This window comes from Diaphorina citri, unplaced genomic scaffold, assembly GCF_000475195.1.
Source record: "Diaphorina citri unplaced genomic scaffold, Diaci psyllid genome assembly version 1.1 scaffold51, whole genome shotgun sequence".
NCBI lineage: Eukaryota > Metazoa > Arthropoda > Insecta > Hemiptera > Psyllidae > Diaphorina > Diaphorina citri.
The window spans coordinates 283,288-310,414 of record NW_007377488.1 but is presented as its reverse complement, the minus strand read 5'-3'; the positions used below and the strand labels follow the sequence as shown (position 1 = coordinate 310,414).

Genomic DNA, 27,127 nt, shown 5'->3' with positions numbered 1-27,127 from the left:
AAATAGGAAGGGAATGAGAGGAAGAATTTAGATTGAGAGAAGGGAAGAGAGGAAGAAAATAAAGTGGGAGATAGGAAGAAGGAGAGAAGGAAAGGAAGTCGAGGGGATCACAAGGTTTGTGAAGATATAAGAAGGAGGTGGTACTCATTTTAAATTTATTAGCCAAGAATTCTCTCCCTCTTTCTCCCTCTCCAGCCCCTCTCTCTCCCTCCTCCTGACCTCTCTTTCTCTTTCTTCCTGGTAATCTATTTTAGCTATTTTTGATTAGATTGTGTTCTTCCAACTTCCTGATAAAATTTCCTTCGACTTTTGACCTTTGGGCTTTTACCTCGAGGCAGAGATAAGGAAGCAGTGAAGATTTTACGACCTCATAGAAATATTGTAGGATAAGGAAAGTAAAAGATTGGCTTGAATAAGGAGGCGAAAGAAATAAAAATAGAAATAAAACAGAACTAGGTCGTTCGACAGATAAGAGTAAAGAAAGAAAGAAGGAAGTGAGAGTATGATTTTGGTGAGAAGTTGGCACATCCACTAATAAAGAAATGGGAGAATCATTTTGGTAAAGTCGAAACATCCACTAATAGAGAATTAGGTGAATCATTTTGGTAAAGTTAGCACATCCGCTAATAAAGAATTGGGAAAATCATTTTGGTAAAGTTAACACATCCACTAATAAGGAATTGGGAATATCATTTTGGTGAAGATGACATCTCCACTAATAAAGAAATGGGAGAATCATTTTGGTAAAGTTGACACATCCACTAATAGGAATCTTACTGCCAGCTTTAGTTGTATTTTAATTTCGGAATTCCCCCTCTTCTGAAGACCGTTTCCCTCTTCTTCCCAAGGTTTAATACAGGTACTATCCTATCACTCCAAACGAGGGGAAACGAGCTTCAGAAACGGAATTGCAAAAGGAAAATACGGCTTATTATACCACTGGAAGGAAGGAATAAGACTAAACTTTTACAGAGGTAAAAAAAGGACCTCTGAATCCTTGTAGCAAAAGTCGAAAAACTTTACAGATATTTGTAGCGGACGTCTTTCATGTTTTTGATGGGGAAATGGTAGATCGGAGCAAAACTTGGTAACTGGTGAATTTTGGTTGAACTTTCCAGATCAAAAGAAGGTTGCTCAGCTTTTAATTCTAATTTCTTGTTTTGTAGATTTGTGGATATAAAACAATTATCCTCCTTCTCCCATAGAAACTTCCTTCTCATTCTTTCTCTATCTCCTTCTCCTCCTCCTCCTCCTCCTCCTCCTTCCTATCCTAAATCGCAATATTCTTCTCCTTCTACTCCTCTTCCTTCCTTTTCCCCTCTTCCTCCTTCTCTTTCCCTTTCCCTTCTCCGCCTCCATTTTTCACCCAATCTTTTTCTTTTCCTCCTCCTCCTCCTCCTCCTTCTCCTCCTCCTCCTCTGTTTTCCCTCCTCCACATTTTACACGCAATCTGTTTTCGTAAAGCATCACCTGTACAGACATGTGTGTTTATGAACTTTGTTTATTGAAGCGAACAGCGAAGAGAGAGACACACAGAAAGAAAGAGTAAATGGTGTGGGATATAAATTTTCTTTCTCTTTCTCACTCATTCTTTTCCCCATTTTTTGAGGACCAAACAATTGAAAAATAAAGTATCGATATCAATGTTCGATTCAATTCAATTCTCCTATCGTTTTGGTTCTCTTTCTCTCTCTGAAGAGAAGGGAGAAAGAGAGGTTGAAAGAGAGAAGAGTGATAAAGGGACAAAGAGAAGAAAGAAGAAGAAAAATAGATAAAGGGAGGAAGTCAAAGATTCAAGGTGAGAAGCGAAGGAAGAGCAAAGGGAAATGGAAAGAGAAAATGAAAAATACATAGAAGAGCTCGGGAGAGGAATAGTGAAAGCTATTGACAACGGAAGATAAGAAGAGGAAGGAGAAATGGAGGAAGAGGAAGAGAGATAATGTGAGGATGGAGAATAGAGAGAAGAAAGAGGAGAGGTTGGAAAAAGGTGTAGGAGCAGGAAGGGAAAGGACCCGGAAAGGAAGGAGAGATAAAGGGAGAAATGTGAAAGAGAAAATATAGAATGAGGGTCAGATTGAACACAGGAGGAAGGACAGGAAATTGGGGAAAGGGACAGAGGGAAGAAAAAGCTTCCCCACACGGGTCGTAGAGCTGTCGTACAGTAACTAATTTCTGTACATGCTTGTGATTGTACAGATGGTCACCCATTCAGATACTAACCACGCGCAACGTTGCTTAACTTCAGTGATCCATTGAAAACCGGCACATTCAGGGTGCTATCGTCGCGCTGCGCGCCGTCCCGTGAGTCGCTGGTGAACTAAACTTCACATTTTACGATAGCATGCGGATTCCCACCCGTGTATGGTGATCCTTGAGGGAAACGAGAAGCTGGGAGGGAGGAAAGGGAGAAACTTAGAGGGAGAAAACTTGGAGAGGGAATAATGTTTTATGCAAAATACCCGAGCTCCTCTGTGTTGCTGATGATGATGCTGACATTTTGTCATTCAGAGCACATCCCTGTGATGACAGAATAGTCATCAACACCGTTTGAAATTTCAGTACGGCTTTTTTTCTCCCTTTTATTCCAGGAAATGGAGGGAAAAAATGATTTGATGGCCTTTTTTGTCGTAAAAGGACGCCATTGCGTGTTGATTTTGAATATTTTAATGAGTTTTTCTATCGCGCGCAAAAATCTCGTTTGCTGATTATTTTTCGTTCTAATGATGTTGTGTCACCTTGAGGTACTTCCCCCCCTCAGGGTAATTTCCGCATCATGAGGAACTTTATCTGACGTAAGCACTGCAAGGGAGAGGGAGAATGGGGAATTCCTGAAAAGTTCGATGGAAATTCCTGTAAAGTCTCCTCAGAGAGCTATCTAGAATGTACAATGTAGGTCGCACCAGCATTCACGAAGGTAAGTTTTTGTGGCTTAAAGCTGAAAAGTTCTATAGTGATGATGATAATGATTGATGAATATCAAAATTAACTGAACGGTTCAATCATGGGAATTTTGAACTTTGTACGATTCTCGCAAGCAAAGGAGTCGATAAGTTGAGTAAATGAAAATTACCATGATGAAATATGAGAAATTTCTAGTTCCAAGATAGTTTGATCGTTAGAATCAGAAAAGTGATGATTGAGGAAAAAAAAAACAACAAGAGTGCATCATGTATCAATATTGCATATCCTCAGTCTCTCAATAAAATTTCAGGGGCTTTATCATCAACCGATACCAACGTTGGTTTTCTTTACATTCTTTGAATTACATATTGTTTATTATGTTGTCACACAACCCATTTCTGAAAAAGGGATCGGGCTCCCAAATGTCCGAAGCATTGAACAGTTCTGCCACATTTTATCAAAATCGGGCAAACCGTTAAAGAGTAAACCAACAACAAACAAACAAACAAACAAATGGTCAGAAAGGAAAATTGTTACTCTGAATGGCAATCCAAAATCCCTTCTCCAACCCTGTTGTTACCATGGTAAAAACCCTTGAAGATAAAACAATTGTTTTGAACAATATCCAGGAAGTGTTAGTAATACGCTTGAAGTGAAAAGTAGTTCACATGATACTGACTTAATCAGCTTACATACTCCAAAGCTCGAAATTAAATGCTGAATTGCTGATGGGAATTGAGTTTCTATTGTCTTTGGGTGTTGGAAGGAGAGATTATTAATATACAATTAGAAGATATCAACAGGGTACTTAACAAATTTTCAACAAAAAATAGTAAATAGGTACTGTAGATTTGATTTTTGCTAAAATTGGAGCAGAAACTCTGATGAATCCCTCTAGATGTCTAGAGTTTAGATACTGAACAAAACGCGATTTGAGACTAGAAGAAACATGGAGAGGCAAAAGGTCAGATTATGTAACAGTTATCTAACTTAGTGATACGTCTTGGAGAAGAGAAAAAAAAGTTTCAGGAATGAAAAAAGTTTCCGAACTTCTAGCTGTTTCTGGAAGTTCTATTTTAAATTCATCAATGCTATTAGCACGGTGAGTGCTACACTGAAACTAAAGTCATGAGTCTGAAGGCTGAGGAGATGCTGAGCAATGAAGTAAAACTTGTAGAGGACTATGGAAGAGAACGATTTATAGTCAAAATAAATAAAAAAAAATCCTAGAAATGGGCCTTAAGACAAAACTAACAAAGAAAATCAGCAGTCAGCAAACATACAAAAAAACCTCGAAAATGACCTGACTAGTACGCGCCAATCAATGATCAATTAAAATAAATTAAACTAAATAAATACAACAAAGGCTCAATTAAAACAAGCTATTTCTAAATTTAAAATATCCTTAGTCATGAATATCAAGAGCACAGCAGAGATGAAGTCAACGTGTTGCAAAAACCTTGGATGCTCGTATCAACGGCGGAGATGCAAAAACAATCAAAAACAAAACAATGTTTGCGAAGACGAACAGAAAAGTTAACAAGAAGTTACGTCACAAGATGTCCAAAGACACATGATCCTTAGCCGAAGACTTATCTTGTCTTCTTCCTCCTCTTCTTCTTCTTCTTCTTCTTCCTTGCCGTTATCATCTTCTTTTTCTTGGACTTCTTCTTTTTCAGCATGTCCATCTTCGTCATCGTGATGTTATTCTCGTTACTCTTCTCCTTTGTGACTATCCTCAACATGACGATCATCTTCTTCTCTTTTTTCTTCTTCTTCTTCTTCTTCTTGCTTTTCTTCTTCTTCTCCTTTGTGACTATCCTCAACATGACGATCATCTTCTTCTCTTTTTTCTTCTTCATCTTCTTCTTGCTCTTCTTCTTCCCCTTTGTGACTATCCTCAACATGACGATCATCTTCTTCTCTTTTTTCTTCTTCATCTTCTTCTTGCTCTTCTTCTTCCTCTTCTTCTTCTTCTTTTTCTCCTCGTTCTTCTTCGTCATTTATTTCTTCTTCATCTCCTTCTTGTTGTTCTTTATCCACGTCGTTTATCTCGGTCTTGACAATGTCGATCACTTTGATCTCTTCACGGAGAAGTCCGCAGATAATCTCTCGCCGTTTGAGCTCTTATCTGAGCAGGATCTGGCGTAATGTTAGGTCATCCCATCCATTGGCAGTGACAAGTATAATGATACGGCTAGCTCTTGTTATGTAGGAGCTCTTGCCAAGGTTGTGGTCCCTGTTGGAGCGAAACGCTGTGAATCCTTAGTGGTTTTTTTAGAGGCGAATTCTGACACGGGGATGGTAGCAAATCCCTAAAATACTAAAGTGGAAAGCTTTGAAAGAGAAAATTGAAATATGGGAAATTAAACCTTTGAAGTCCTAAACCTTTAAAAAAATCTAAAAACACAACAGATCCCGTTCAATCTCAACTGATAGGGGTCAAAAACCAAATTAAGGACCTCAAAAATGTCAACCTTGACTTTCTAAAGGTCAATGTCATAAGTTATGTTGAAAAGGAGATGACTAATATTAAAAGTTTGAAACAAGAAGAAACAGCCAGATTTTGAAATTATATACGGAGTAAAAACATACGAAACTGTGTTCAAAAGGTCCTCATAAAGAAAGGGTGGAAAAGGTTTCTCTCTCCCACCTTGTTTTTCCTCAAAAAAAAGCATCTCCGTATCATAAGAGTAAGAGAGAGCTTTTGAAATTTGAATATTTTAATGAGTTTTTCTATCGCGCGCAAAAATCTCGTTTGCTGATTATTTTTCGTTCTAATGATGTTGTGTCACCTTGAGATACTTCCCCCCCTCAGGGTAATTTCCGCATCATGAGGAACTTTATCTGACGTAGGTACTGCAAGGGAGAGGGAGAACGGGGAATTCCTGAAAAGTTCGATGGAAATTCCTGTAAAGTCTCCTCAGAGAGCTATCTAGAATGTACAATGTAGGTCGCACCAGCATTCACGAAGGTAAGTTTTTGTGGCTTAAAGCTGAAAAGTTGTATAGTGATGAAGTGATGATGATAATGATTGATGAATATCAAAATTACCTGAACGGTTCAATCATGGGAATTTTGAACTTTGTACGATTCTCGGAAGCAAAGGAGTCGATAAGTTGAGTAAATGAAAATTACCATGATGAAATATGAGAAATTTCTAGTTCCAAGATAGTTTGATCGTTAGAATCAGAAAAGTGATGATTGAGGAAAAAAAAAACAACAAGAGTGCATCATGTATCAATATTGCATATCCTCAGTCTCTCAATAAAATTTCAGGGGCTTTATCATCAACCGATACCAACGTTGGTTTTCTTTACATTCTTTGAATTACATATTGTTTATTATGTTGTCACACTGATGGATTCCTTGAATCACCTATTGTTTCCTAATTCTTTGGGTTTTAAGACTAATGTTAATCGCGGCAAGTTTCGTGTATCCTTTATCAAGGTCTAATAAAGTGAAATTTTGCTGAAAGCGTCGTCGATATACCTGCCTTCAAAACAACTGTTGAAATCAACATGGTTTAAAAAGTCATCTGACAATAAATAACAATTATTTATTCGATACTGCTCTCGTTATCTCAAACACAATCCGCTCACTAGAATCGCCTGGGACTCAAACTAGTCTGAATCTCTGAATCCTTCTGTATCCAAGGTAACGTAATGAAGTTGAAGTTCAAAGCTATCTAGACGGTTATGATAAGAAGTTGCAATGACCCGAGCGTTGAGTCATCATCATCAGTGAAGTCTTTCTTGTTGAAGTCGTGTTCAAACATGTTTAACACCTCACTGCCAGCAATTCCCTTGATGCCATGAACCCTGCAAGTTCTATGCTCCGATGTTGTATCGGTCTGTTATTGGAATGAACAAAGTATTTGGCGTGTAGGATAGTAGGAGTTATTTAAATGGTTTGCATTCACCGTGTTCAAACATGTTTAACACCTCACTGCCAGCAATTCCCTTGATGCCATGAACCCTGCAAGTTCTATGCTCCGATGTTGTATCGGTTTGTTATTGGAATGAACAAAGTATTTGAGCGTGTAGGATAGTAGGAGTTATTTAAATGGTTTGCATTCACAATAGATTGGTTACAGGATGGCCTGTATCATGGAGTTTACAGAGGACTTAGCGAAATAATCTGAAAAAAAGTTCAAGTAGACGAGACGTGTCGAAATTTTTTGATACCAAGATGCCTATCTGTGGCTATCTTTACGAATATGAGCACCAGAAAATCCTTACCTAACAGCTGTCGTAATCTGAGGTACCTAAGCCCTAAGAAAGCTCTTTCAATTTTGATTTGATAAAGGATAGGCGAGCTGGCCTAGGAAATCTCTTAATGGTAAAGGAAACAAGGACAGTTTTGACGAAGTTTTGGGGTTTACTTTTACCGAAGCTATCTTTTGGGTAGTTTAAATTCTGTTCATTGTCAAGTTACCAATATTTTCACAACTGCCATGATGTCTATGTTAAGATTTGTCAAAACGACACCGAGGCGAATACAATAGTCCGTCCCTTATACCTTTTTTTATTACTATTGTAATAATAAAGGAAGGACGGACTAAAAAGGACAGTTTTGACAAAGTTTTGGGGTTTACTTTTACCGAAGCTATCTTTTGGGTAATTTAAATTCTGTTCGTCGTCAAGTTACCAATATTTTCACAACTGCCATGATGTCTATGTTAAGATTTGTCAAAGTCATTATTGTCATTTTCATAATAAGTCTTCGTAAATAAAGTTCACTCTGGTTGAGATTTCATTCCAAGAACTCTTCATTCACTCCACCTTGTATAATTTTCATTTCTAGTCAAGTGAAGACCTAGTAGGTACTTCGTTATTCCACCTTGTATGTTGAAATCGTCATGACAGGGAAATTTCATGACTCGGGTGAGCTGCTGGTGTTGAAGTAACTTGTTTTTGATCATGTTCGTGCAGGAGAAGGTCAAATTTGAAATTCATTGAACTTTCAGTTATTCTGGTCATTACTACCGGAGTCGGTGTATTACCCAAGTTAAAAATAACTAGTAGGTACTTCGTTATTCCACCTTGTATGTTGAAATCGTCATGACAGGGAAATTTCATGACTCGGGTGAGCTGCTGGTGTTGAAGGAACTTGTTTGATCATGTTCGTGCAGTAGAAGGTCAAATTTGAAATTCATTGAACTTTCAGTTGATATTCTGGTCATTACTACCGGAGTCGGTGTACCCAAGTTAAAAATAAATAAAATAAATTGATTGATTGATTGATTGATTAACAAATCAACGGGTAAAACCCATAAATAATAGATTGATTGATTGATTGATTGATTGATTGATTGATTGATTGATTGATTGATTGATTGATTGATTGATTGATTGATTTATTTATTGATTAACAAATCAACGGGTAAAACCCATAAAAACTTACTTTATCATGGACACTCGTTGCTTTAAGTTGAAAGTCCAGAAGAGGTTAGGTAGTAGTAGTAATAATAATAGTGCTTATTTATACTGCTCGCATAGGACTGAAAAGTCCCTTTACTCCAGCAGTAGGCTACTACTATTATTGTGGTCAAATTCTCAAATTATATTGAGGATAAAATTCCATACCTCGGCTGGGATTGAGCCCACGCCTTCCTGTTTACCAGGCTAGCGCCTTGACCACTACACCACCGAGTTCTCAGTAGTCATAAGTTGCACGAGGGAAAAACTTGTTGCTTGTTGGAATATTGGAACGTGGTGGAAAATCCCAACTACATAATTATGTAGGCCGTAACTTTATTTGGTTAGAGCTCACCTGTGGTGATTTACGAGTGTTCCATAATGTGGGCAAATCATTTGTAGATGTGTATGAGCTTAACCCAAAACCCATCTTTTGGGGCAATTGCCCCTACACCTAAGCCTTGGGCTTTTTGTGTATGGAGATAAGCTGGTAGGCAAATCATACTAATGTCATTAACAAGTAGAGTTTCAGCAAGTACCTATGTATTTTTTAATTGAAATTTGAATTTCTTGTTTGGAAAGCCTACGAATCTTACTTAGGAAATCCTACTCAGTACCACACACAGACCTATCTTATTGGTATTTTGAGCTCCCTCCGAAATATTTGATCCATTTCCCACCGAGCACATAAATAACAGATCTTGTTCATGGAATTGTTCAGGTAAGCTGAGAGCTTGTTCATGGAATTGTTCAGGTAAGCTGAGAGCTTGTTCGTGGAATTGTTCAGGCAAGCTGAGAGCTTGTTCATGGAATTGTTCGGGTAAGCTGAGAGCTTGTTCATGGAATTGTTCAGGTAAGCTGAGAGCTTGTTCATGGAATTGTTCGGGTAAGCTGAGAGCTTGTTCATGGAATTGTTCAGGTAAGCTGAGAGCTTGTTCATGGAATTGTTCAGGTAAGCTGAGAGCTTGTTCGTGGAATTGTTCAGCCAAGCTGAGAGCTTGTTCATGGAATTGTTCAGGCATCCGCGATCGACCGGTTGGGTAGGCCTGGTCCATTCTATTCCTTATTGAATTCAGACTCACCAATACTATAAGCTCTTGGTCCGGGATGCAGTGCTTGTTGGCGATCTCCCGTATGTCGGCCACGATGTCCTTGATGGAGGCGCCCTCGCTGATCTGCTCCTCCAGTTGCTCCTGCAGTTCCTTCTTCGCCTCCTGCGAGGCCTGCGCCATGTGGAGCTTGACAATGTCGGCCAGACCCTTCTCCTCAAACACGGTACGGAAGTACTCGTCCGAGCGTTTGTTGGGCGGCACAAACTCCATCAGTCTGAAATTATCCGCCAGTTAGTAAAATTGTATACCTAAAGTTCAAAAATGGACAAATTTTATTCTATGTATAAAAAAAGTTTGATATCCCTAACCGTTAAGCTAATAAAGCGATTTTTGTCCTCAAAATTATAGATATCACCACCAAATTTTTACCATGAATATACTGATCTATATCAATACCAATATCTATGAATTTCATAATTGGTTCCCATACTTTATTTATGGCCACGATTTAGGGTGTTCTGCTCCCACTATGCATCGCAGAAAAAATACTAGGCTCAATTTCTTCATTTTCTACACGGCTCTGTTGAGGACGCTTTGATCAATTAATTGTTTGTTGTTGTTACTACCATGGTTTGTTTATTTATTTTCGTCCATGGCGTAGTGGTCACTGCGCTCGCCTTGCACGCGGGAGACCCGGGTTCGATTCCCGGCGGGGTCAAGAAATTTGTATCATGCAAATGATTGATTCCGTGACTGGCTGTTGCGGGGCCCACTCAGCCTCGTGAGGAAAATGAGTAGCTATGACATATAAATGCGCATAGCGACCGGTGCCAGAATATGGTGGTAAACATTGGATTTTAGGATTATTGAGATATTGGAAAATCCTACAATGCTGCAGTGAGCACCAAAGTTGTGACATAATAACACAAAGAAACTGCATTTACATTTACATTTAATAAAATAATAATTAAATGAGTTAGTTTCGCATCATTTATTAGAACACGTATCGATTCCAGGAATCAATTAATTAAGAGCAAGTATCATTATTATTTATGTTGGCACACTCTAATAATAATAATTACGATGATATTAATTAATTAATTAATGGATTAGGTAACTGAATTGACCTTGGGGTTTATTTTCCATCATAATGGATGGTAATAGAGGTAGGTACCTACCATGGTACCGATTCTTTATGCACTACTTCGTATTGTACTTACCTATTTCCGAGTAAATATGTGTGAGAGAGATTTTCAAGATATCTTCGATGAGTTTTGTTACGTACCTATGTATGTCCATCATTTTTAATTCCCCGAAAGCGTTGAATGTTTTCGGCTCCCTGTGGGTTTCAATCGTTCAATATGAAAATATTGTTGTAGGTAAATCAAGGTTGTTTTTTTTATCTTTTTTTTTTACCTTCTCTTATTTGACCACTTCTCTTCTCAGTTACACCACAATGGCGAGCTACAACTTCCTCAACGGATACAAGCTCATCTCGTACTTTGAGTATCCGCTGCTCATCTGTCAGCAGTTGGTACTGGTGGCTCTGGTTCTCTTCTTTTCCTCTCAGCCGTTTACAACTCTGGCCGGCATATTCGGTGCTTATACCGCCCTGGTGACGACGGTCATGTTCAAACTGTTTCCCTCCTCGATACTGGGACTGTGTGTGGTAAGTTGCCGTCAGATTTTTCAGCCCGCTCTTCCCCCCTTCCAAAGGCCTAGAGTGCCCAGGCTAAAACTCGCAAATTTCCTTCTTAAAATAATAATAATAAAATAAAAAAAAATCCTTTTTTTAAGACGTTTGACAGAGGGAACTGTAACTGCTATGGTCTTGTCGTCCTGAAATAGAAGAGAGAAGGAAGACAGGATAGGAGAAAGCCAGCCGTCCGCGTCCCGAGAAAGAACCTTATCTGTTTGGGATAAACATGGCCCGGGCAGGAATTCAGGTCGCGACATTTAAAACCAGGCTGGCATTTTATTATTATTAGAATTGATAGAGCGAACTGTAACAACGATGGTCTTACAGAAGAACGAACCTTATCTGTTTGGTAAGTTCACCCCGCGTGAGAATATATATTGTATACCTGCGACCTAATGCTTACAACTAAAAAGTAGGCGCGCTACCTTCCCAGCTAGCTAGGCTGGCATTTATTTTATATTTTTGGTAATTTTGTTAAATGAATCATTTCTTTTCCAGTCGTTGGCAACTCCAGTATCACTCTCCAGTAAAGCAATCCAGTTGAAACATATTCTGACGACGAGAAATGTGGAATCCATCAGTGTCTATACATGGCTCATGTCTTCGTTTACAAATGCTAGTGAGTACATAATCCGAACTGCTCCCAGGCATATCGAACCTATCTAATCCTGGGGATGATGAGGCCCGACTTCCATCAATAAAATCTAATATATAAAAATGAATGTGTGTGTGTTTGTTTGTTCGAACTTTATGCCTGGCCAAACCGCTCATCCGAATGCTATAAAACTTTGTCAACTTATTGCTTGCACTCCCGTGAAGGTTATAGGCTGTTTTCCGGTTCGTTTTTGTTAAGCTTTGCCGAGCAAGACCACTAAATGGATGAGTGACATGAACGGCCATGCCTTAAGGATTTACTAGTAATAAATAAATTACAAAAAAATCGCTTCTCGCAAGAGGTATAATGAGTGACGGAAAATTACAGAAGAAAAACTCTGTAATAACTTTTATGGTAGTTGCTGTGACGTCAAAATTTTGCGAAATGTGAAGGATGTGCAATCTTTGCTCACGGTCAAATTTCAATATCCTAAATTAAAAAATGTTTGACTGAGGGAACTGTAACAATGGAGGTCTTATCGTCCCGAAATCGAAGAGAGAAGCAGAATAGGATAGGAGATGGCCAGCCGTTCCGAGAACGAACCTTATCTGTTTAGAAAGTTCACTCCGGGTCTCCGGGCGGGAATCGCACTCGCGACCTAATGCTTAGAAGACCGGCGCGCTACCTTCCAAGCTAGCCAGGCTGGCTTTATTATTTAATGAGGAAACTAACATCTTACTGATGGTTTTGATTTTCAGCTCGGATCGTAACCATATTGTCGGATTCAGCTGACAGGCTCCTTCTGACTAACTTCACTCTATCCTCGCTACTCAGTTGCTCAATCACGCTATGTTGTGTGTTGTTCAAACAAAAACCCAAGGCTGAGTAAACGCGGGGATTTTTATAATCGAACAACGAAAAGACTGACATGAGAAACAAATTCGAAGGACCTGCCTCGGTGTTGTTGTGGTCAAGACGCTCGTCTGGTAATGAGGGCGTGGGTTCAATCCCAGCCGAGGTATGGAATTTTGTCCCCAGCATTGTTTCAGACTTTGGCCACAAACATGACCATGAAAAAATAATTGAACAATGAGATCAAAATATTGTTCTGTGAAATTTGAACAAAAAAGTTGGTGTTTTCCAATAATCTCTGGGCCAATTCAACTTAAAGTAAGTTTATGCTTTTGTTTCATCACTTTTCACTTAACCTATTTTTATTTTTTGATTACCATATTGCAAACATTATATTATATCATGTTAATGGCTTGATAGTTCAAGTAATTAAGTATGGTCCCAAACCTTAGAACAAGAAACCCGATCTCAAAATACATAGGATAAATACAGTATTAACTCCATTTAGAGAGAAACAAATCTTTTTTTTTTTCTTCTTCACTGACTTCTTTTTTTTTAAAGAGGTTTGACAGAGGGAACTGTAATTGCTATGGTTGAAATCGAAGAGAGAAGGAAGACAGGATAGGAGAAAGCCAGCCGTTCCGAGAACGAACATTATCCCATCAGGATAAAAAAAAAAAACACATGTATTTTTTTGTTAAGAGGTTTGACAGAGGGAACTGTAACTGCTATGGTCTTATCGTCCCAAAATCAGAGAAGGAAGACAGGATAGGAGAAAGCCAGCCGTTCCGAGAACGAACATTATCCCATCAGGATGAAATCCGCCCCGGGTGGGAATCGAACCCGCGGCCTAGCGCTTACAAGGCAGATGCACTACCAACTAAGCTTGGAGGTGTCACTTCCAAGATCGACCCGAGCCACCCTTGCCCAACTCAGATCCGGCTGGTGCAAACTACTGCAACACTACATGGCCAAAATAGATCCATCTGTGCCTGATCGATGTCCCAGGTGCAGTGGATCACCTCACGACGTCCACCACCTGTTCAACTGTCCAGACCTTCCAACCATCCTGGACCCAACAGCCTTATGGACCAACCCTGTAGAGGTGGCGCAGCTCCTGGGCCTGGAGACGGAGATGTAGTCGCCAACGTTAACAACAACAACCAACTAAGCTAACTAGGCTGGCCACTGACTTCTTTTTAACTTGTTGACAAATAAATTTTAGAAATAAAACATGTGATTGAACATTGAAAACTAATGACTTTTTTGAATTATTTTACAAAGGTATATTACAAGTATTACACAGATTTTTGTACAGCCTATAGTTGGTACCTATTTCAAAGTTACTCATATTTTACAAATGTGACTATAATCAATATTTCTCACCACCTTGTTATCATAATGAGGATCAATGAGCTCTACATTGGCATTACAATCATCTATGTTGATGTCTTTCAGAACAGCTTTCTCTCCTTTATATTTACCACACAGAATAAGTACTTGTCTACCCAAGTTGGGTATCACAGTTTCCAAGTGTTCCTGATCTAGCTTAATTTTGTGTTTTGAATCCAACAAGCTCACAATGGCAGCATATTTATCAATGACTTTTTCCACAGTTCCCTTTTTCTTGTAGAATTTTTCTCCTAGATTTTTAGTTACAATTTTGACAATGATATTCTTATGTAGCCAACTCTCTTCCCCACTATTCTGTCTTTCCTGGTCAATTCTTTTCTTTTTAGCTTCCTCTTCTTCTAATTTGATTTGTTCTAGAGCTGTCAATTTTCTCTTTTCTCCACTGAATTTCTTAGATGAACTACTAGGACCTGATTCAGATACATCTTTGTCTAAATTGACCTTTTTCAGACTAATACTGCTAGAGCTGGGCTTTTTAAATGTTTCTAACTTCAAGCTTAGTTTTTCGTCTTCATTTCTAATCAGCTCATTAGAAACAGGATCTTGCTGTTGTGCATTTTGTGCAGCTTTCTCTTTGCCCAAGGCAATTTGGCGTTCTAGGAATTCCATGTTTCTTTCATTGTCGTCTTGTTCCATTTTTTCCTTCTTGGCCATTTTTTGTTGGAAGGCAATGGTCTCTGGATCTCGGTCAATGTATGTGACAAACCAGCCTTTTTCAGTTTCATCTACAACACATTTTCCACTTTTGCCTGAAAGGAAAAATATAAAGTATGTATGTAATAAAGGACATAAATCTACAACCCATTTTCCCCTTTTGCCCGAAAGGAAAAAAAAAAAATAAGTTTTTAAAAAAGGAAAAAAAAAAAAAAAAAAAAAAAAAAATCACTGACGTTGGTCATAGAGCCAAAACATTCAGCCACAGATTAATAGGGAAATTAAATTAAGTAAATATAAGTAAAGCATGAATAACTGAACCAATAATGAATAGGTACATAAAAAACCAAGCTTACTTACCTAAATGTTTGACAAATTCAGTCAATGTCTCCCACTGCGTAGCATTCATATGTACATGTTCGCGATCTGCAATGTAATCCTGATACACCTTGTTTGCAAACACTCGCCTGGTGCTAAACTGCCGTCTGAGTAATTCCAAGTAGCCTTCTTCAAATTCCCTAGAGAACTCATCAAGATATTGGTCAGCATTGTCAGCAAATAGGAGCAACTGTCTCTGATGAGCTTCCGAAGAGGTGTGACATTTGAAACCGTTCTCATCTCGACACTGTTTCTGACACATCTGACAATACCATCGCAGCTTCTGTAAACCTTTGGCTTTCATTTTGTTGGCAATATATTTCGGAGTGCCCACTTCATGTTTACCCATCTTTCAGGCTAAAACCTTCAATAAAGAACTCACTTTTCAATAAACTTTCAAAATTCAAAAAATAAAACACCAAAAAAATTCAATACAAAATTACAAAATTTTAATAAAAACGAAAAATATGGAAATTCAAAATTTCGCGCTCTCAGTTTCAAGGAGGTAAGACTTTGTAGATAAGGCAACATTGGAAAAAGTGAAGCCATTTTTAAAGCTGGTGTGAACATCACACGACTTTCCTTATCCTATTGGATTTTTTTATTATTATTAGGTTTGATAATGGGAACCGTAACAACGGAGATCTTTTATCGTCCCGAAACTGAAGGGAAAAAGGATAGAATAGGAGATAGCCAGTAGTTCAAAGAACAAACTGTATCTACACCGTTTAGGGTGTATGTAGGATAAAGTCCGCCGCAGGCGGAATCGAACCCGCAACCCTAGCGCTTACAATGCACGTGCAGGTCCAAGCTAACTAGGCTGGCTTTGGTTTAATAGTTGAAACTGTAACAATCTAACAGAGTTCTTATCGTCCCGAGATCGAAGACAGAAGGAGGGCAGGAAAGAAAAGAAAGTCCGAGGAAAGAACCTTATCTGTTTAGGATAAAGTTGACCTCGAGCGGGAATCGAACCCGCAACTTATCGCTTACAAGGCGGACGCGCTATCAACCAAGCTAACTAGGCCTGGCTTAATTAAGTTAACTGTACCGTTTATGGCCTTAGGATCAAGTATACATACACCGCGGGCGGGTGGAAATCGAACCGCAAACTGCAGCACCTGTCTTAACCAAAATCCTTGTCATATTTGACAGCTGCATACCAAATTTCAAGTCTCTAGCTCATACCGTTATCGAAATATTTTGTTTACAGACACACACACACGGACAATGACTGAAACTTTAAATTTAGGCTCTAGGGACCTCAAAACTAAAAATTAACCATCGAAAATTTTAACCAAATACACGGCTGGCTTTCTCCTATCCTGTCTGTCTTCCTTCTCTCTTCGATTTCGGGACGATAAGACCATAGCAGTTACAGTTCCCTCTGTCAAACCTCTAAAAAAAAATCGAACCCCGCAACCTATCGCTCACAAGGCTGAGGAGCGTTACGCGCTACCCTCCACGCTAACTACCTAGGCTAAAAAATCTCTACATATAGAAAAAAAAAATGGATAAGATTATTCTTCGTTTGTGGAATACTTGTTTTATTTTCTATGGACATAAGTAAACATTTTTACACACAAAATAGCCATTAGGTATTCTTTGAATATAAAACAATCTATGGAAAATATTTTATACAAAAAATAATAATAATAACATTTATATTTATCGGTAAAAACAAATACTAGCTTAATAAACTAATCTCCAAGCTAATACATTTTTCCAATTTCTTTTCTTTTAGTTTGTTCTGGCATAATAACTCTCGAACGGTTAGTCCGATTTTGTTGAAATTTGATTAAACACATAGGTAATGGACATTTGCTGGTTTTGAATCCAATTTTAATTGGAAAATTCAGGCACCCGTATTAGCTTTTTTTTCAAAGCGAATTCCAAGTTCTAACTAAACCAATGAGTAGGCATGTTATACTCGTATGTATAAACAAAAAATATAGCTGAGGAGTGTAAGGAGAGACTATTTTCACCTCATTTATAATACCCATAGGGCATGGCATATTGGGCAATAAGGATCAAGCTTCACAAATTGGCCTATTTATTACGTATATATAAAAACTTATTACGTAAAATATGAAAATTAATTATTTGAGTTGACCTATATTGAACATTATTCTATTAATGAATGCCAATAAAATACAATTACAATGGAACACGATATACATATGGCTACAAGATATTAATTGTTCCATGTCATCTACGTATGGACGGGATACATATACTTAGGCAGTAAAAAAGTTACGTACAATATGGAGTACATGGAGAATCCCCTGAAACACGTTCAAGTCCGCACCTACACGGGATAAGATTTCTAGTTTTACGACGTAACGTCAGGCGCCTTACGAAAACAAAATCGTGACGAAGAAAAATTCGTTTCGTGCAGTGCAGCACGCGATTGCCAAATGGTCATTCATCCGGATAGCAACCACGCGCATTGAGAATGTGTTTAGTTCGCGCAATCTCACGACGTCAAAAATCTTATCCAGTGTTAGCGGCTGTCTTAAGGGGACTTTGAAATGTTGGCAGTAGAGACATAATTATTATGTTATAATTTTTATTGATCGTTTCTCTTTTATATCTATGCACACTAATATACAAGCAATGTAAGTATAAAAAAATTGCGACTTTTCGTTATACATTTTTTTTCCTTTTGAAAAAATACTACATCCTGAAAAATTACAAAGAAAAAATTGTTTGATATTGGACATAGATGTTGAACATTACTTTATAACTTCTAAAGGTTTTACTGACGAGAGTTTTACCCTTCATTCGATGACAAAATACCCCGTCTCCTAAAGCGTGAGTGGGGCCGGGAAAATCCAGCAGTATGCAAAAAGAGTTCCCAAAGACATTATGAGATGTCTCCAAACTCTGTCTTTCTGCATATTGTTGCGTGTGAGCGCGGGTTTTTGTGCAAATTTCACTCGTGAAGACCTGAAATTTGCGCAAATATTACGTACAGACGTAACGATAGCGTGAGTAGGTACCGGACTTAAAGGAAAGTTTATAATGAAAATCACAAGAGAAATGAACCAATACCTGGTTGGGACAAGTGTCCGGGTCTAGCAGTCTCCTATCGTATTTCTCTGCATAGTTATTCGTCTCCGAGTGAACTGTAAGGTACTCCCGGGGTTCCGTCGAGTTCATACGGTGACAGTAAATACTTAGATTACGCCCCAGGATGTTCAGTTTGTACTCGCCATCTTGACGAACCCCCAGCTTGGTCCTGTACTCGGCACATGATGTAACTCCGCCTACCCTGTAGGACCCCCCAACTTGGTCCTTTTCTCGGCACCTAAACAAAAAAAAAAAAAAAAAAAAAAAAAAAAAAAAAAAAAAATCCGCCCCGGGCGGGAATCGAAAATATAAAGAGATATATCGGCGTAAGAGATCAAGGCTCAGCTCAGATGTTCTGTACCCCGGTTCACCTCCCCCGCATATCCTGTGTTGAAAAGACCGCGCTTAGCAAAAGTGCTGAATGGCAGTATGACGCCATATCGTGTGTTTGGTAGAGAGCAAGCAGCTCTGTCGAGTTCATTCTGTTGTGTTGCCTACTAGAGTTGAGATACCTACTTTGGAGTATTTTCGGGAAGTTGATATCGGGGAGTAAAAGGAATTTTAATTGTCTCTACACTATACTCTAAACATCACCAGTTACGTCAAAATTTTCCTTACATTTCTTGATGTTACAGCTTCGTTTCTTAGGCGGCCTGATGTTCCAATCACACAGACGTCTGTTAACTCGCTTTCCATTCTGATGATAGCAGTAGAGTTTCCTTGACTGTTTCCCTTTCTTACCGCATGGGTGTGAGCACTGAAAACAAAAATAGTTTGCTTGTTTTTTTTTCGAAAGAGGTTTGACAGAGGGAACTGTAACTGCTAAGGTCTTATCGTCCCGAAATTAAAGAGAGAAGGAAGACAGGATAGGAGAAAGCCAGCTGTTCCGAGAACGAACATTATCCCATGAGGATGAAATCCACCTCGGGCGGAAATCGAACCCGCGGCCTAGCGCTTACAAGGCAGACGCGCTACCAATCAAGCCAAATAAAGAAAGTGCAATAATTATGAAGACATTTAACTAATCTACATATGTAAGTACCTATATTTCCCAGCCTAGTTAGCTAGGAAGGTGGCGCGTCTGCCATGTAAGCGCTAGGTCGCGAGGTCGATTCCCGTCCGGGACGAACTTTATTCCCGTCCTAAACAGATAAGGTTCGTTCTCGGAACGGCTGGCTTTTTCCTATCCTATCCTTCTTCTCTCTTCTTCGATTTATGGACGACAAGACCCTGGCAGCTACAGTTCCCTCTATAAAACCTCTTAAAAAAAAACCCAAGTCAGGGAATCGTTTCATTGTATCCTATCCTTCTTCTCTCTTCTTCGATTTATGGACGACAAGACCCTGGCAGCTACAGTTCCCTCTATAAAACCTCTTAAAAAAAAAACCCAAGTCAGGGAATCGTTTCATTGAAAAAAAAAAGGTCCTCCTCTACTTCATCCTGAGACTAGAAGGGGAAAGGAAGGATAGGAGGGTTGGTAGGCATACCGTTCAACCCCCTTGTGAAATCTACCAGTAGTCCCAATCAGTCTTGATAGAGATCCTTTGAGACCTTGTCACGGATGGAGAAATTGTGAGATCCTTGTTTGTCTAATTATAACGTGATACCATATAATCAGTACCAGTAAAGTAGGCACCTACTTGTGTCATTTATTTTACAAGTTGACTTCTTATTTTGTAGTAATGTAAATTCTTCTTTAAGATTTTATTTCGCCCCCCCCCCCCCCCCCCCTCTCCCCTCGACAAAAACCTGGGTATTGAACAGTACAACAAGGTTCTATGAGAAAACTTAACAAACTGTGTTTTGTTTTCATGTACGTTACAGAATGCTGACATCTCACTGTGGAGTACCAGACTATGTTTCGGCCCTCGTATTTCAAACCTGCCTCGGTGGCGTAGTGGTCAAGGCGCTCGCCTGGTAAACAGAAGGGCGTGGGTTCAATCCTAGCCGAGGTATGGAATTTTATCCTCAATAGAATTTGACCACAATAATAGTAGTAGCCTGCCTACTGCTGGAGTAAAGGGACTTTTCAGTCCTATGGGAGCAGTATAAATAAGCACTATTATTATTTATTTCGGGGTGGACTCAGCGTGAGGACAACTGCTGGCTGAAAGCCCAACGAAAAAGCAAGGACGACAAGCTTGATGTGACAATATTAGGTACCAGTGTAGGTGGTTTTATTGTAGTGTGTTTCATTCTATTGATAAATATGTATATTAATTTTTATTCTTGCTTTATTTTTCTCATTCTCTTTTATATCAATGTAAATAAACAATAAACATTTTAAAATATGTACATACATAACTACATAGAGTATTTATTAGATCTCTAGATATATTAAAAAAAAGGTATTATTTTTCTACTGCCAGAGGGATCTGAACCCAGGTTCTCCGTGGTAAAACTTACCTCTTGCCAATGTCCAGGTACCCAGTAGTAGTCACTAGCTGCCGCGTTACAAGGTTCCATCTGACAGACGCGGACTGCGGGAGGTTTAACCCTTCCGTCGCACTGGTGATGGGGTAGAGACGTGTTGTCCCGAATGCGACGACACGAAAAGTCCCGGGTTTGCTTCCCGGACCCGCAACTGACCGAACACTGGGGACAAAAGGGTTAAGAATATTCTAATCGAGATTTGACGTGAAAACGACTTATAGGCTCAAAGACTTGTATGTCGTTTTTGCGTTCAACCCCTTGATTTATTGTAATAAAAACTCATATTCACGAATTAAACGTAGAAGGCCTTGGTCTGCCTTGTAAACGCTAGGTCGCGGGTTCGATTCCCGATCAATATAAGAAAGGCCGAACTTTATTTTCTTGGGTAAAACAGTTCTGTTGATTATTGTTATTCCTTTTTGTCAGAGGTAATAATTACAATACATTGTACAATATTTCAAGTAACTGGCAACATTAATGCCTAAACCAATAGTCTCGTAGTACTATTCAAGTCCACAGTCCTATCAGGGCCGCATTAGCCCCCCGTGGGGCCCGGGGCAGTTTCAAAGGCGCGGGGCCCCCAGTTTGGGCTGATCGAACTTAAAATTTTCAGCGCCGCAGGCGAAATTTTTCAAAAAGTAGGTAGATATGTGCCTCATGCTTTGTCACAAGTTAATTTTTAAAATAGCTGTTAATACTATAATACTCCTAGCAAATGACTGCTAATATTCACTAGCAAATAGCTCGAAGTCATTTCCATGTTTCCATCTGAGCAACATCTAAAGGTAGAAACACACTATCGCGTCAGGTGACTCCGAAAGATGTAGTTCAAAGTTTTCCCATAATATTGTAGGTGATTTCTTTCAGAACAGCCACACTGCCATCATGTTACGTTACTTCACGTGACGTGAGTGTGGTTGTCCTGAACGAAATTACCTACAATATTATAGGCAAATTTTGAACTATGTACATCTTTCTGACTTCACGTGAGCTCTCGTGACATGATAGTAGTGTGTTTCTACCTTAAGAAGCGATTGGAACTGTGTTAAATACTTTCCAAGCTGCCATTTTCAGCTTCTTCTTCCTCATTTCCAGCTTTTTCGCCATTTTTATCTTCCTCTCCATTTACCTACCATCTTCTTTGTCTGACAATGAAGATGACGTCGAATGCACGAACACTTTTTTATGAACTCCGGAGCAACTTGCAAACTCACCAAACCAATAACACGAGACGTTTGCAACTTTCAGCACGAAACTATAACTTTAGATGAACAAAGAAGAAGAAACAATAACAGAGCAATAAAAAAAGTTGCAGAGATGCAATGTGCTATACTAGGAGGGAATGGAACTCGGGACGCCAGAAGGGAATGTAGGGATAGATGTGGATGTAGGAACGGGACGTAGGGAATGTAGGGATAGATGGGGACGGAATGTAGGGATAGATGGGGACGGGACTGTATTATTCCAATCTAAACTGACCCCGTTTCGGAGAAATCTATTAGTAAGTATATTGCTATCGGAGTTTATGACAAAAGTCGGAAAGTCCGGAGTAGTTATATTCCCCTGTGGTGATTTGTTGGGAAATGTTGAAAAGTTACCCATGGTTTTTATCACCGGGTGTGTTGGGATTCTGGACTCGAACGGGGCCACTGCAGGCGCCTCGCCTGTTTCAGAAATATCTTGGAACTTCGCACCACAAACTGTGTGCCAGCAGCACACGCCGAAAAAAAGACCGAAATGTTCTCGGAACATTTCACTCAGCTGGCTTTCTTCCCTCTCTCTTCGCCAGCCTAGTCAGGTTGGCTGGTAGTGCGTCTGCCTTGTGAGCGCTAGGCCGCTGGTTCAATTACCGCCCGGGTCGGATTTTATCCTGAACGGATAATGTTCGTTCTCGGAACGCCTGGATTTCTCCCATCCTGTCTTTCTTCTCTCTTCGCTTACGGGACTATAACACCTCAGTAGTTGCCTCTAGCTAAACCCAACTACAAAAAGACCGAATTTGGGAAGTGAATAAAGAAATGGAATAACTGAAAACTGAAGAGGAATCCAACCACTATACCGATGGTATCTGTGCTATACTAGGAGGGAATGGAACTCGGGACGCCAGAAGGGAATGTAGGGATAGATGTGGATGTAGGAACGGGACGTAGGGAATGTGAGGATAGATGGGGACGGAATGTAGGGATGGATGGGGACAGAATATAGGGATGGATGGGGACGGAATATAGGGATGGATGGGGACGGAATGTAGGGATGGATGGGGACGGAATATAGGGATGGATGGGGACGGAATATAGGGATGGATGGGGACGGAATGTAGGGATAGATGGGAACGGGACTGTATTATTCCAATCTAAACTGACCCCGTTTCGGAGAAATCTATTAGTAAGTATATATTGCTATCGGAGTTTATGACAAAAGTCGGAAAGTCCGGAGTAGTTATATTCCCCTGTGGTGATTTGTTGGGAAATGTTGAAAAGTTACCCATGGTTTTTATCACCGATATGCGGCCATGCGGGGTGTGTTGGGATTCTGGACTCGAATGGGGCCACTGCAGGCGAATCTCATTTAAAAAAGCCTGGATTTGGGAAGTGTATAAGGAATTTTTAATTGTGTTAAGCATATTTAAATGCTTGTTACAAATATCGATCCCCGATAATTACACCTAGATAAATTTTATGACTTGACTTGGACTCGAACCACCAACCTCCAGATCCAAAGTCCAACGCGTTAACAACTGCACCACTAAGGTTGGTTGGGATGTGAATAAAGAAAGGGAATAACTGAAAACTGAAGAGGAATCCGACCACTATACCGAATTACCGATGGTATCTCCTAGCGGTCAAACTTTCTTGACTTGGCGGGGCGGAGCGCTACCGCGCTCCTTAATCTACTTTATTATCTTGTGCATTTTCCATCAGGAGAGAGAGAGAGAGAGAGAGAGAGAGAGAGAGAGAGAGCGCGGAAGAGGGAGGGAAAGATAGGAGGGGGGGAAAGACAACGACAGGAGAGAAGAGAGAGAAAAGAGTGGGATAGAGGAAGAGGAAAGAGAGAGACAGGAGAGAAAGAAAGAGGAAAGAAGGAGAAAAGAGGGGTAATGAAAGAGGAGAAAACAAAAGTCGGAAAGTCCGGAGTAGTTATATTCCCCTGTGGTGATTTGTTGGGAAATGTTGAAAAGTTACCCATGGTTTTTATCACCGATATGCGGCCATGCGGGGTGTGTTGGGATTCTGGACTCGAATGGGGCCACTGCAGGCGAATCTCATTTAAAAAAGCCTGGATTTGGGAAGTGTATAAGGAATTTTTAATTGTGTTAAGCATATTTAAATGCTTGTTACAAATATCGATCCCCGATAATTACACCTAGATAAATTTTATGACTTGACTTGGACTCGAACCACCAACCTCCAGATCCAAAGTCCAACGCGTTAACAACTGCACCACTAAGGTTGGTTGGGATGTGAATAAAGAAAGGGAATAACTGAAAACTGAAGAGGAATCCGACCACTATACCGAATTACCGATGGTATCTCCTAGCGGTCAAACTTTCTTGACTTGGCGGGGCGGAGCGCTAAATAACAGAAAAAAACACCCGAGAACGTGCTCTGAATGTCTAATTGAAAAAGAAGACGAAAATTCAGGAATACAATAGCATTTTTTTCCCTTTCCCTCGTATTTGCTTTTTTGGGAAGAATATCACATTTTCATATTTCCGTAGGATATCATTCTTTTCTTGTTATCCTTCTTTTCCGTTTTTGTCTGCATTATCGTGATCTTTTCCTTCTTGGTCTTGATTTTCTTCTGCTTCTTCTCCCTCTTCATCCTCGGTCGTGGTCGCGCGCTCCTTAATCTACTTTATTATCTTGTGCATTTTCCATCAGGAGAGAGAGAGAGAGAGAGAGAGAGCGGAAGAGGGAGGGAAAGATAGGAGGGGGGGAAAGACAACGACGGGAGAGAAGAGAGGGAAAAGAGTGGGATAGAGGAAGAGGAAAGAGAGAGATAGGAGAGAAAGAAAGAGGAAAGAAGGAGAAAAGAGGAAAGCTGAAAAGGGGTAATGGAAGAAGAGAAAGAAAGGAGAGAGAGAGACAGAGGGAAGAGGGAGGAAAGCGGAAAACTGAAAAGGGGTAATGAAAAATTTAAACTTTCAAAATATCTCGTCTATGGATAGGGTAAGGTGGGGGTAGAACCTATTACTTATCATGGTTTATTGAGCTAGCTATATTACCTCTAATACCTTCATAGTGGATCTTCCCTCAACTTTTTACCTCAGCGTTCCTCTCACCCTCTCTTACCCTACAGTTGTGACCTCTGACAACAGGTACCTAGTTTCTATTAGAACTCTCTTAGGTAGGATATAACACTACTAGTATTTTTTTATTTTTTTTTTTATCTTTTTTAAGAGGTTTGACAGAGGGAATTGTAACTGCTAAGGTCTTATCGTCCCAAAATCGAAGAGGGAAGGAAGACAGGATAGGAAAAAGGCAGCCATTCCGAGAACGAACATTACATATACCATCAGGATAAAATCCGCCCCGGGCGGGAATCGAACCCGCGGCCTAGCGCTTACAACTGCTGGGATAGGACTGGAATGCTCCAAATCCAAAGGGATGCTCCACATTTTCGGAGTCTGACCTACAGTAAAGGAGAAAAATTAAGCTTTGAGGGGATTGGGGGGGGGGCTTCCCTCTAAAATACTGCCCTCTCTACAGTCTCATATCGACTTTATATTAAATTACGTATAGACTAACATAGGTATAGGCTATGGGAAATATGAAATTCAAATTCCTGTATGTATGTACTCGTACATACCTACCTACATATTTTATAGTTATACCTAACATACAGGTGCATACATAGGTAAATAAATACAATATGTATTATGTAAGCACACATTCATGTATGTACCTACATACATTTTAGACGCCGAAAGTCACCTTTGATGTCAGAAGCTTTTTCAGCGTCCACTATAATGCCTGTGATATGGCCTAATGCATCTAATAACCTATCAATATTTTAGCAGTAGAAGCTCGCATTGGACAATTTATGCGTACGAATAGGCAAAAGCGAGGCAAAAAGTGAAAAAAATCAAAGGCCAATCGACAATACTTTATCTATTATTAACAGGATTGAAGAGAGAGAGAGAAATTGATAAAAGAGAGAGAACGCGTGGGAGGAAGAGGTAGACAAAAACGAGTGAGAAAGAGAGAGAGAGACGTGAATATAAAGCGGGGAAAAATACGTTGTATAAATGTAGAAAATAGAATAGAAAAAGCAAAAAGGTCAGGGCAAAAAATTGGAGAGAGCAAAAAAAAGTACGGGAATTTTAAATAAACTACTTCAAAGAGATTTGAGTAATACCTGTGTATGATGGAAAAATGAATCCTGAAACTTTAACACAGGGAGAAAATTGTGAAGAAGAAAATGAAGAACTATAAAGGAGAAGACGATGACAATATTCCAATTTGCAGGGAAAATCGTATAGAGGGTGTGCTAAAAAGAAGTTGGGAAAATGATTTGTCTTGTTTGCCAAACAATCGTTTTTCTTAGTATAGCAGAATTCGCAGCTATAGTAATAATGCCCTTTCTCGTTTCATGAAAAAATCACAAAGACGAGTCAAAATCTATCCCTCGTCTCGTAAAATTCGAAATGAGATGAGACAAGAAATTTCTAGTCTTGTCGTGCACCAATAGTCGACACTTGGTGTGCTAAAAAGAAGTTGGGAAAATGATTTGTCTTGTTTGCCAAACAATCGTTTTTCTTAGTATAGCAGAATTCGCAGCTATAGTAATGCCCTTTCTCGTTTCATGAAAAAATCACAAAGACGAGACAAAATCTATCCCTCGTCTCGTAAAATTCGAAATGAGATGAGACAAGAAATTTCTTGTCTTGTCGTACACCAATAGTCGACACTTGGAACTTGGAACTTCATTTCACCAAAATCTTTTATCCGACCAATTTTATTTTGACTTTCAGTCACAAGTTACGGTTTTTTTTTTCTTTTTTTGTGAATATCAGTGTTCTCTTTTTTGCTAGTGCTATAATGGAATCTATAATGGGATACGGCGAAAGCGAGGCATCAAAACAGCCAGACTCTGGTGACAATAAATCAGACGCCTGTGACACCAAATCAGACATTTGCAACACTAACGACGCTAAATCACACGTTTGTGACACTAAATCAGACATGTGTGACGGTAAATCAGACATTTCTGACATTAAATCAGAAGTGGGATCATCAATCAGCGGTAGTAGTGACCAGTCATCCACCAATGATCAAACAATGGCGGAATTTAAACAATTTTTCACGGCACTCATGTCCCAGATCATGGAAACAAGGAAACATGCCGTTGACAATGCGAGAAGGGATTCACTACAGTTACCTCTGTACTTTTCGGATCGCCCCGATTCCAACCCGAGAGCCTGGTGCAATATCGTAGACATTATTCTGCAAAAAACACCGCTGGAGGGAGAACAACTGTTGTGTGCTTTGCTCAAATCTCTGAAAGGCTCGGCTTACCGATGGCTGATGAACACCGCGAAACCGAACATCACCTGGAGTGAATTCCGGGCAGATTTCCTAGCAAACTACGGGAGTAACACAGACGCAGCCGAACTATACAGAATACTAAATAGTTCCCCTCAACCTGACGAAAGTTTGAC

General features: G+C 39.6%; 2 protein-coding genes across 2 annotated transcripts in view; both read right to left on the bottom strand.

Annotated features, from left to right (window-relative positions):
* Positions 1-21,573, bottom strand: part of LOC103516150 (A disintegrin and metalloproteinase with thrombospondin motifs gon-1-like) — a 29,634-nt gene extending 8,061 nt beyond the window's left edge. The window contains exons 1-4 of the mRNA XM_026828453.1: positions 21,520-21,573; positions 20,440-20,628; positions 18,652-18,790; positions 18,160-18,230 (exon numbers count right to left, since the gene is read on the bottom strand). Coding sequence (XP_026684254.1) covers positions 18,160-18,230; positions 18,652-18,790; positions 20,440-20,628; positions 21,520-21,573 — 453 coding nt within the window. The remainder of the gene's footprint in view (positions 1-18,159; positions 18,231-18,651; positions 18,791-20,439; positions 20,629-21,519) is intronic.
* On the bottom strand, positions 13,760-15,396 carry LOC103516101 (DNA/RNA-binding protein KIN17-like). Its single transcript, XM_008481057.3, has 2 exons — positions 14,947-15,396; positions 13,760-14,681 (listed from the first exon to the last, which is right to left on the bottom strand). The coding sequence occupies exons 1-2, from the start codon at positions 15,311-15,313 to the stop codon at positions 13,867-13,869; spliced, it is 1,182 nt and encodes a 393-aa protein (XP_008479279.1). The 5' UTR covers positions 15,314-15,396; the 3' UTR covers positions 13,760-13,866.
* Positions 21,574-27,127: the final 5,554 nt, after the last annotated feature.